The 12,157-nt window shown below is 41.0% G+C and overlaps 1 protein-coding gene across 4 annotated transcripts in view; it reads right to left on the reverse strand.

Moving 5' to 3' along the window:
* Nucleotides 1-12,157, reverse strand: part of ino80 (INO80 complex ATPase subunit) — a 56,487-nt gene that overhangs the window by 26,658 nt on the left and 17,672 nt on the right. For all 4 annotated transcript variants that reach the window (XM_088089323.1, XM_088089322.1, XM_042503253.2 and 1 more), the window contains exons 26-27: nt 8,916-9,056; nt 7,399-7,624 (exon numbers count right to left, since the gene is read on the reverse strand). In XM_088089323.1, coding sequence (XP_087945449.1) covers nt 7,399-7,624; nt 8,916-9,056 — 367 coding nt within the window. The remainder of the gene's footprint in view (nt 1-7,398; nt 7,625-8,915; nt 9,057-12,157) is intronic.

The following is a 12,157-nucleotide window of genomic DNA, read 5'->3' on the forward strand; positions in this document are numbered from 1 at the left end:
AGCCCTGGTGCCTGGCGCCTGATACTCCCAAACCAACTACGGCGCTAATTTCATTAATACACCACTACAATATTTCTGTCCTGTCCTGTCCCCCTCTGCTGCTGCCAAAAGCAGAGAGCGGAGCCGCCCTGACTGGAGAGGGAAGCGGGCCAGATGCGAAAAGGAGGAGATGGACATCAGCGAGATGCAGAGTGAAAAAAAAAGTGATGAAAGAAGACAAATGGATGGTTATGTGAGAAAGAGAGACAGATGGGGGGCCACGGAGCAGGTCGGACCAACGATCGAAAGCCCCTCACTGTATAATGATACATTACACTGTGCAATCAATAAGTCAATGGGCAACACTTGTTTGGAGCTGCTGATGATGGAAATATTAGCCTGACACTACTTTGCTGCTTCTGCACATATTGACAAAAAACGGACTTAAACTTAATTTTCTTGCGGCCGGTGCAGCTAAGAGCCAGATGCCAGCGAAAGGTTTTGGAAACCGGGGAGTGAAGTGACAAAAAGCGGTGGACTGCACATTGCAAACATCTACTACAAGGGTTCCCACTCATTTTCATGGACAATATTTCAAAGTTTTTCCATGACTTCTTAAGGACAAATGATAAAATGACAATTTTGGAAAAGCATGTGCCTCATTCAGGGTTCCCACAGTCATGAAAAACCTGGAAAAGTCATGGAATCACTGAAAGTTTTTGAAAAGCCATGGAAAATTGTGTGTAATTAAGCTAATTTTTACAGTTTTAATGTAACTAGATCTGTATTCTGCTAGTTGCAAACTAGTCAATCATTTTTGTTTTTTCTTAAAAATGTTCACAAAACACAACTGGCACATCTCCTAACTTCATCATCGCAAAATCCTCTTTGTAATGATTAAATCAAGTCAGACTAACTTGCTTTACCGAAGTTTCTAACACTTTGAAAGAATAAGGTGATTAAACTTGTCATTTTTAAGTCGCACACATCTAAATTTTGAGTAAACTTCACTATTAGATATAAAGTAAACATAAATGATGATTAATAGTTATATTTAATTTCCTTTTTTCTGACAATCAGCCTCCAAGATTATTTTAAGTAAGATCAACTTGTCAGATTTTACAGTGCAGAAACTTGGCAGCACAACATAGCGATCTCCACTGAGGAGGACCCACTGTCTAACGACTGATTCTAACGAAAACACAACAGTTCTGATTTTCAGCTGCTTATACAATCAAGAAAACAAACGTATCATATCTACTACATTTCTGCCAATATATTTTCCCCTAAATCTCACACACTGGTCCTTTAAAGTCTTGTTAGGGCTCGGTGAAGCTTCACAGATGCATCTTGAGCTCTGGAGAAGAGCCAAATGACAATGATGCATTCCCGAAAAGCCAGAAAATGTGACAGAAATTGAGTGATGAACTCTGTGTGTGTGTGTATATATATACAGATATAGATAGAACATGTTTGCAAATGCATCACTGTCTCCCCTCAAACATGTGAGACGATTGTCCTCTCGGGTCTCCTGGAGCGGTTAAGCAGGAGAAGAGACAGACAGTCGCGGGGGGAATCTCACCACACCACAGCGGCCCACTGTGAACTCTGTCATTAAGATATATTACTGCTAGTTACCCTTGGCCGGCACTGACTCGACACACACCGCAGATGAAAGCTGGCTGGCTAAAAGGGACTAAGTGATACGACTTGGCTTCCATGTTCGAGAGATATCATGACAGAGGGATAACGTGGCTAATGTCTCCCCCTTCAGTCTACTTTCTTAAGTGAACTTTTCCATCTTGTGGACACATTAATAGCCATAAATTGGAAATCAAAACATCTCCAAACCTTTACACACTTGGCTGGATGTTATGTTTTTTTTCTCTGTTGCCAAAGAAAAAAAAAAGTTCTGCAGACGGTTCGCGGTGCCAGTTTAATGCAGATCATGCGGGGCAGAGTCAGACGGTGATGTGGTGAGGCTGGCCGTCTGTGTTGTTTTGTGCCTGTCTATCAGAGAGCCGGGGGAAGCTTCCTGCCATTTTGCTGGAGAGCAGAGTTTCTTTGAAGGGACAGGAAAGCAGGACTGCATTTCCCACAGCCTGATGTGGGCTGCTGGGCCAGACCTGACTGCCTGACTCTCTCTCTCTCTCTCCGTCTAATTGATACTGTATTCAAATACAGTCACTGAAAACAAGTTGCACAGCAAGACGCACATAAACAAAGTCCTCTACCATCTCCTTCACACACACACACACACACACGCCCCTGTCAGTCAATTCCCAGCTCACAATAAAGCCAGAAACAGAGTCAGCACTATGGTGAGAAGGCCCTCATTTTGCGGAGCGCTTCCTTCTAATTACCCAAAGCGTCACAGGGGCCACACAGACACTGCGAGGAAGGTTATTTCCGTCACGCTGGAATGTTCTGCAAATAATCTTGCATCTTCCTTTCAAGCAGACTTCTAACCTGACGCATAACATTTCTCGGCATGAAATTTGTCCGTATGTGAAGTTTCCGGAAAGTGAAAGAGAGGAGACCGCAGGACTGCAGCAAGTTAGTGAACAAACCAGACTGGAATGCTTCTCATCATGGGCAAAAGCTCCTGCTGCGTCCTGCTGGCTCAGATTGGATGACTGCATGGGTTCAGTTTAGCGTGCATCTTTCTTCTTATGAGAACATGTGCATCGCATAATTGTCAGCATTAATATTAAAGGGACAGTTTGGATTTTTTTGGTGTGGGGCTGTATGAAATCCTTATCCACAGTCGGCGTATTACCTAAAGTAGCACAGGGATATTCAGCTTGGGACACTTTTGCAAAATGACAGGAGGCCAGGGGCCAGTCACAGCAGCCCCTTACACGATTCTAGGACTTTATGACATTTCTAGGATTTTAGGACATTTCTAGAATAGAACAGAATAGAAAAACTTGATTAATCCTGTGAGGGAAATTGTTTTGGTAAAGTAGCAAATAAGAGAGCAGCAACTGAATAAAATATTCATTAAAAAGGCAAAATAATTGCAAATATATAGACAAAGGAAGGCAGTTAACATAGAATAAAATAAAATCAAATAGAATAAAATAAAATAACAATAATAATAATAATAATAATAAAGATATGCACAATATGTACAGAACACAAACAAACAAAGACACAAAAAAGCCAAAAAGATTAAAAAGGGATATAAAAAAAAAAGAAAAAATGTGCAGATAAGTGTGCAAAAGTGAAGATGGATGTGCAAACATATATAGTAGGTTCTAGAATTTTAGTACATTTCTAGAACTTAAGGACATTTCTGATTTTGAGATGTTTCTGTGATTTTAGGACGTTTCTCAGGTTTTATTACATTTTGTCAGGTTTTAGGACATTTCTGGGATTTTAAGACATTTTCAGGACTTTGGGACTTTTAGGGATTTTAGGACATTAGGGGCTTAGCTAGATTCTCTGTCTGGGGGCGGGGCAATCCTCCACTGGCACTTTAAAAAAAATAATGCTCTATTTTAATGCTGTTTTATGCACTCTGGCACCTTACATATACTAAAAGTACAACAACAATTCCCAGTGTGAGTAAATTATTATTTTTTATTTATTTTAGAAATTTAAAAATGGTTGTGGGGGGCAGATTTGCCCGTTGAGTATCACTGATCTACTCTATGTGATGCACTGACTACGGATAAGTGCCTCATATATCCCCACTTCAAAAAATCCAAACTATCCCTTTAACATAGAGCAGATAATTCATTTTCTCTTGAATGAAAAATATCTTTCCTCCAGGGAAATTCTGCCATCACAACACCAAAAACAAACAAATCTGAGACCCAAGACATTACAGCCTCGATTGTTTTTTCCTGCTCAACGGCGCGATTCTTAATAAGTCCTCTGATTAGATTCCTCCGTCGATATCAGTGGGCAGCCGTACTCACGCCATGGCGCTCAAAACAAACAGTTATTCAGCTCTGCCATTTGTTCTGAAAGGTGTGGGGCTGGGAGTGCAGAGGAGAGGGAGGCTGGGAAACTTCAGCTGGGCTACTGTACATATCTTGGCCTTGATGTGGCAACAATGTGTTCAGCGGAGGACGGGTGCCGGAGTGTTGGGTCACTTCCTTCCTACTGAGGCTGAGAAAGAAGTGGGAGACCAGACGGACTGAGAGGCCGCGGCCAGATACTGATCCCAGATCAGCGGCCGGTGCTGTCTGTTAGCGGGAGAGACGGAGGTGAGGCTTGTCCACGGGCTGCGTGTGAAGAAAGGCAACGCCGGCGAGCGTGGGAGAGTGTGTGGGGAGAGGTGAGAGACACCTCAGGCCCCGTGTGAGCGCTGCGCTGTTCCCTGAATGGACCCGATGGTACACAGACACACACATACACACACTCTCACACACACAGACGGACCATCTATTAGTGTTACCTAACTGAGCACTTGAACAATGACCAGTAGCTAAACTTCCTCGCTTTGTCTGCCTCCGTATAACTTCACAAGAGCTTTCAGACTGTTCTCACACAGACACACAAATACTTGTTTTGTTTCTCACTTTTACACACAAACAGTCTCACAAGCGCATGTACACACAGATGGGTTGAGGGGAAAATTTAAGTGTTACAATACTGCAATTTGTGAGAGAGTATCTATAGGGTTTACAGGTTTTTATATTCAGGGTTCCCACACATTGTCATAGAAAAAAATTCTAAAAAAAAATTCTAAACTTTTCCATGACTTTTCAAGGACCATTTTTTTTTTTTGCTTCACTTGCTGGGCGTTTTTCAAACATATAAGCGTCAGGCTTGTTCACACATAATTTCAGAATCCCACATGATGTTTTCATGGACCGTCGGAAATTTGAAAATCCAACAATAATTTCTGTTTTTAACAGTTTCCTTCTATAATAAACAGTTTGATTTTTAAGAAAACACGCCTCTTGAGAATGTAAGGGGGATTTTTTTTTCTATAAAAATTGGCCAAAAATTGTCTTTTTTATATTTTTTTTTCAAAAAGCAGAAAAAAGCCAATTTTTATAAAAAAAACAAAAAAATAAAAACAAAACATGCATTCCAAACCAGCTTTCTTTTATATGATTTTTCTATAAAAACTGCCAACATTTTTATTTAATTTGTAAAATAAATACAAAATACTGCCATTTGCAGTTGTATGCCCCTCCCCTCAGCCAAAAGTGCTTAAAAAAATATTTACAATGCCTCGTAGGCATACATGAAGAGAGAGGGAGAACCTGGGGGGAAAACGAAAAAACTTCCTTGATGAAAAAACAAAAAAACAAAAACCGAACTAAAACCTTGTCACACGTTGACACATATCAGAGCCACGTTACGTCGTCAGCTACAGAAAAAAAATTCCGTTATGTTAAATTAATATAATTTAATACACACTTTGATCCTTTTTACTATGTACAGCATCTTTGAGTTCCCTGAAAAGCGCCCTATAAATAAAATGCATTATTATTATTATTATTGTTTCCAAAACTTTCAATACTAGTTTAATGACTTTTCTAGGCCTGGAAAATGTGCCTTTAAATTCCATGACTTTTCCAGGTTTTCCATGACCGTGGGAACCCTGCATATGTTATGTTTATAGATGTTACTGCTGAGTGTTGAAGTGTTTTACAGGCTTATCAATCAAGCATAAAAGGACAAACATTTTCTGTGCCAGGAGCTTCTGCTGCCACACAAAACGAAAAAAGAGAGTCGTCATCATAATGTGAGACAGACTCAGTTTATCAGGCGTAGAAGGGGCTGAGCGGGTCACTGAGAAGGGAAGTGTTGTCTGTAAAACACTAATGGCCTCTCTCACCCTGAACATCCATCAGTCATCCAAAACCTGGCAGCGAATCAGCTCCCACTCTGCTCCCGCTGACCCTCAAACTCAAGCTCTTTTGATAAAAGCGCTCGTAAGCACACGTACGCACTCAGTCCCGCGTTCACACCTTAATGGAAATCTCTGGTATGCGTTTGTGCGAGTGGACTTCAGCAGAAGCACTTTATCACAGCAGGTCCATTAGATTGTGAGGGACTGTCTGGCTGGTTGGCAGGCAGACAGACAGAGACAGAGGAGGGTGATGTGCCCGGCTCTGCCCTGCTGACCCCGCGCTGGCCTCTGACCATTCTCCCACGGGCCCAAAGTCAAAAACTGGATATCCAGCATTTGATAAAACTGTCAGACAAAATGTGACTCAGACTCAAAACACTTTTTTGTGGACAGCATCATCATGTGTTTTTGAAACGAGGTCCGCTACGTTTTAGAAAGTCTTTTACCACGACGACGTGGATTGCTGCTGTGGACTAACAGTCGCAAGCTGCGTTATTTACTAGGCCTGCCATGATAACTACTTTTGTTGGGCGATGTATTGTCAAATAATTGCAATAAAAGATGTTATTGTCATTTTGAGACCTTTTTATGCCACTGATTTAATGTAGCATAATAAAGCAAGTACAGTTTTTTTAAAGATTTTTTGGGGGCTTTTGCCTTTATTAGATAAGACAGATTATAAAGCGTAAAAACCTGCAGCCGCTGTAGGAGGGACACAGTCATTGTGCGTGGGGCGCCTGCTATACCAGGTGAGCTACTGGCCGCCCCGTGCAAGTACAGTTTTGAAGAGCAATCATCTCTTAAATCTAATCTTAGAATTGGAATAGGAAGAACTGTTTAAATATATCTTTATAGAAAAGTAAATAACCACTGTTCATATATGCAAAAAAGTGTATATATATATAAAATTGTATAGCCTTCATAAGACCAGCACAAAGACTTTGGGAAACAAAAATTAACAAAGTGACGCCTTTTGCGACTAACAGACAACCTTAGCAAAGCTCCCGCAGTTCCCTCCATAATCTAGCCGGTGTGCTTCACTCGTTTCGTGGGGATGGATGCAGCAGCCGGGCAGTTTGCTGGTGGATTTACGGAGTGTAGGATGAGGTTGTCGGAGGATAAAACTATAAACGACAGACTTTTTGGCTCGTTGCCAGGGGTTTGCAAGCTAATGACTTTATGGACTATGCGTCTTCCACTTCAAAAGTATAACTGCAGGCTACCAGTAAGCTACTGTGTCATCTTAAACTGTTGTTTTATTTGTCTTTGGACTTGCACAAGTAGGCGTGGCGGAGAGAAAAAAGAAAGTGAGATTTGCTGCACCTAAGTCTTATCATGGTTGGGTTAAAAAAAAAAAGCAGTTTATTCTGGCATAATGTTGGCTAATATGTTGGTGACTTCACTCGATAAGTTAATATGACAGCTTAGTAATTAATGATGGATTTAGTTTTTTATAGATTGAACTTATACTTATTCCCGAGCAGATGCTCATTTATTTGTTCCTCTTTATCTACGTAGCATCACGTTAACCAGTGAGAGCTGCATACGTGACCCATGAGTTAAGTTTAAAACAACATAAAACACAAACAACAAGTCCTTACCAGGTATCCGGATGAAGGACCATCCATGTCTTGGATGGAGCGCCATCACACCCCCTGGGCATTGTGGGTGGAAGGCGTTGGCCCTCACACGCCAGTCTGAGGCGAGCTCAGGGGAGCCGTAGAGGAAACACTGTTTGAAGACTGTGCCCCCTCCGCTACGCGTCACCCGCCACTCATACTCGGCGCTGCGGTCGTCACAATAACGCTCCATGGGAACTGCTGTCACCTAGGAAACCAAAGAAGGAAGATGAGGTTTTCCACATTTGAAACAAAAGGAAATATTGTGTGGTGGAAAGAGGGAAGATTTTAGGATAATGTGTTAGGTCGCTACTTTTACTAAGCGATACATTTTTGTTAATTAACCCCTAGATGCCTGAGCAAATTGACTTCATTTATTTTAAAAACATGGGAGAAAAAAAGGTAATGAGCAACTTAACAAGAAATTACCAAAATATTAGAAAGATTAGTAATAAAGGGGCAAAAACAAAAAAAGTGAAAATTAGCACATAAAAGAAAAGAAAATACAAGTAAATAAATAAAATAAAAAGGAAATGGCCTGGAAAAAAGTGCTAAAATAAAATAATAATAAAAAACAAATAATAATCATAAATATACAGTATAGGTATTTTCCTGTACCTATTTTTAAATAAATAAATACAATAATTATAAACCCTTTTTTAAAGATCATTTTTCTCCAATACTTCTCTCTCTCTTTTTTAAAACTATTCTTTTTTTGGTCACTTCTTAACAATTTCTTGCAATTTGCAGGACATTTATACCAAATTAAACCAAATTTGCTCAGGTTTAAGAGATTTAAATGCTTGTGAAAGGTGTCTTAACACAGCACAAGAAAAAAACATTTGTGGCTTTTGATTTGAACATAATTGATTAAAAAACACTGAGAAATGTACCACTCACAGATCTGTACTCGAGACAGAGGGAAAACCACCGCATGAGGGCTGGTTTCACTGAATCAGCAGGTTCTGCGTGTGTGTGTGTGTGTGTGTGTGTTTGTGTTTGTGTGTGTGTGTGTGTTTGTGTTTGTGTGTGTCTGTGTGTATACAGATGGGGAGGCAAAAGGAAGTGTAACCACTACTGAACAACCTGAGCAAGAAGACCTTTTTTTAGAGGATCTGTTTGTTTTAAATGCAGTTGGAAGCCATAGTGGTCACCCCTGCACCTCAACCACACACACACACACACACACACACACACAAACACACACACAAACCACAGATAAGAATTGCACATTGTTGAAAGTCTACAAAGGCAGCGTTTCCCTCTTCCCTTTCCACGACCACCCAAATGTCTCTCTTGCACAGGCCAGCACACACACACACGCAGACTGTCCACATGAACACAGAGGACTTGCAATAGCCTTTATCCAGCCACTTGCAGCTCTCTCTCTCACACACACACACACACACACACACACACACACACACACACACACACACACACACACACACACACACACACACACACACACACACACACACACACACACGTAAACATACCCTGGGCGTGGCTGCCAGCAAGAACTTGGGTGGCAGTGTGGGCTGGCAGGGCCGCAGCGTCGAGGTGGAGGAGTTTCGACTGTGGACCATCACGTCTGTGTGTCCCATCATGCCGGGTCTTATAGCTGTGAACACCAGGCCCTGAAACACACACAGGAAAAAAAGCCTACATCACTATCAGTAAACACAAAACAAATACAGTGATTCTGAGCAGTAAAATGAATTAAATTGTACCTCCTGCTGCACTAATTCCTGCTTTCATTTGTGGCAAAGTGGCAGATTAAAGCAAATATTATCTTAAATGATAGGAAATGTATACAAAAAAAAAGGGGGGGGGGGGGGGTCACTGAGTGCAGTGCTAATGTTTTTTATAAACTGCTGCCAATATACTTAAATTTCACTGGCTACATGCCTGAAATGTTATATAAAATGTCAACTAAATGCTTAAATGTTATGTAAAATGTATGATTACACAGCTTATATGATTTTAGTTGCATAGGGAACGGGATAAACTGCAGCCTAACCATGTAATCTTTCCTGCAAATAACTTTTTGGGAAAGACATATATTATACATACATTTAGAGCAAAGGCATCATGTCAAGTACGGTGCACTGGAGGGTGTTAAAGGGATATATCAGAGTGTTGGTGATGTCTGCCGAGTGATGCCACATGAATGATGAATACACAGTGCCACCTAATGGCAGAGTTTACATAATGACATCTCTGCCATCAATTAGCAAACACGCATTTCTCTGAGAGGCCAAATTATGCTTCTTGACAACAGCAACGCACAACAGCAGCTGAAGCCGTCGTGGAGCTAAAATAGGTTCTTCTGTTCTGTATATAGAGTCTTTGTTACTCTTTGTTACTGTGTTAGTGTTTTTATTGCTGATGTTTGACAGTATGCTTCTGTATGCTGCACCAGAGTTGTCCTCCAGGGACAATGAAGATTTACTGAATTGAAATGAACAGTGATTTACAGTACATTTGTTTTTTTACCACTTTGGACAGATTAGAGGATGTTAGAGCTCTCTGTGAGAGAAAAATAGATTTAATGCAAGTTCCAGTGGATAAATTGTTAAACATTAGCTGATGAGATTATTTGGTATCAGATGAGACGAAAAAATTTGGGAAAAATATTGCCTTTGCAAAAGTTGTATAAATGCAGCTTAACATTTGAGTGGGTGACTGTGTGAGAGCTAAAGAGGCCCCACTGTTCAGTAATGTATTGTGGTTTTAAGATGCATGAAAAAACAGAATTAGAAACAGATTAATGAGACACACATACAGATTGAATGGCATACGTACCACGAGACAAACAACAGTAAATATTAGGGGTGGGAATCACCAGAGGGCCCATGATACCATATTATCATGATATTTAAAGGTCCAGTGTATAGGACTCATTTTGCCCAGGGAGACACTTTCACAAAATGACATGAGAGCAGAGGTCAATTAATAACCAAACAATATAATTATTATTATATATAATAAATGAATTGCATTTATTTGCTGCACTCCAGTCGCAGCAGACCGGCACAGGTCAGGTGTAAACAGGGGTGTTTCCAGGATTTAAAGACATTTAGGGACTTAACATGGACCTCTGTCACTTTCCAAGATTACTTTTTGGCTTTCTGCCTTTATTGATAGGACAGGTTACATGTTAAAGGAGGAGAGAGTGGGGATGATGCAGCAAAGGGGGGCAGGTTGGAGATGAACCTGAACTTTGACCTTCAACTCCCAGATTCAAATCAATTCATTTTTGAGTCCAAGTGGATGTTTGTGCCAAATTTGAGGAAATTCCCTCACGGTGTTTCTTGAGATCTCGCTCCAAAAGGATTAAATGAATGCAAGGTCATTGTGACCTTGCCCTTTGACCACCAAAATCAAATCAGTTCACCCTTGAGTCCACTCGAATATTTGTGTCAAATTTGAAGATATACCCTTGAGGTGTTCTTGAAACATCTGACGTTCACGAGAATGGGACAGACAGACGGACAACCCGAAACCATAATGCCTGCAGCCACGGCTATTGCCGGCACAGAGGCGTAAAATAGATACTTCTAGATCTGTCAAGCAATACGTTATTGCCATGCAACATATTGTGATACCATGGTATACCAGGTATAGATTTTTTAAGACCCCTAGTGGATATATATTCTGAAAGTTAAAAAAAAAAAACTTTGATAGATGCCTTTCATATTGCGATGGACAAAGGAAGAGACTGACACAGGAAGACAGAGAGCCCATTCGAAGCCCAGAAGCTATATGAGTAAACCAGGAGGTATTCAGAGACGTCTACGTCTCTCAATTTTTCAACAGGAGCAGCAGGAACGCTGAAAGCAGTTCTGACCACACTGTCAAGTACACAGCCAGACAGAGATGAGCACGGCAGAGTGAAGAGGCGCAGTGTGCCAGCTACACACGGCTTCAAAAGAAAAATGAGGAGTTGAAAGAAGTAAAGTGTGGGAGTGAGTAATTTCTAGAAGCTTAAGTGGGAGTCTGGGGTCCGCAGGGTCACGCAGTATTAGCTCTCCAGGTGTCTGTAAGTTTTCTCTCTTCTTCTCATATCTGAACTTATATTTGTTCTGCTCTTTCATTGCTTAAGCCGCTCCGGGGGGGAACCTAAGACGCTCGGCAGCTGCCTGACTCAGTGTGATGAGGCCAGGAGAGGAAGAGCAGGATGGAATTACCCCGACAGCATTTTCCACCCAACAAGTTAAGTTAGAGTCGGTGGAGGATGGTAACGTGATACGGATCTGCTGATGGGTGACCGGTCTCTGGGTGAAAGATTTGATGGGATGTGTTTTTAATGTTTATTTTAGCCAAGAAGAATGACTAAAACACAGTGACCTTGCAGTATTTCTGCAGGCTGCAGCTGCTCACATTTTTTTTGAGGTGCTCTTATTATTTTAACTGGCATCTATGTTTTGTGCTGTCTCTCTCTATCTTCCCCACTAACCATTAGATTTCCATATTGCCAAATAATACAACAAATGGAGGAAATATGGGCTGTAACTCAGTGGCTCTTTGCTGCAGAGTCCAACACATAAAAAAGCATTTGAGTGAAAGATATGTGGTGTGACACAGACTGTTAATACCCGCCTTACGCCAAAAGACATTTTTTTACTGTCCCAGACAAATTTCTAATTTTTTACTAGCTGTACGAGGATTGCCCCTTGAAAGTCTGAGACTCGAATCATCAGTCAGAGACCCCTCAGTCGACTGAAAGTGCTTTAAG

The sequence above is a fragment of the Plectropomus leopardus genome, chromosome 16 (assembly GCF_026936395.1).
Source record: "Plectropomus leopardus strain MGB_pleo_1.0 chromosome 16, ASM2693639v1, whole genome shotgun sequence".
Classification (NCBI taxonomy): Eukaryota; Metazoa; Chordata; class Actinopteri; order Perciformes; family Serranidae; genus Plectropomus; species Plectropomus leopardus.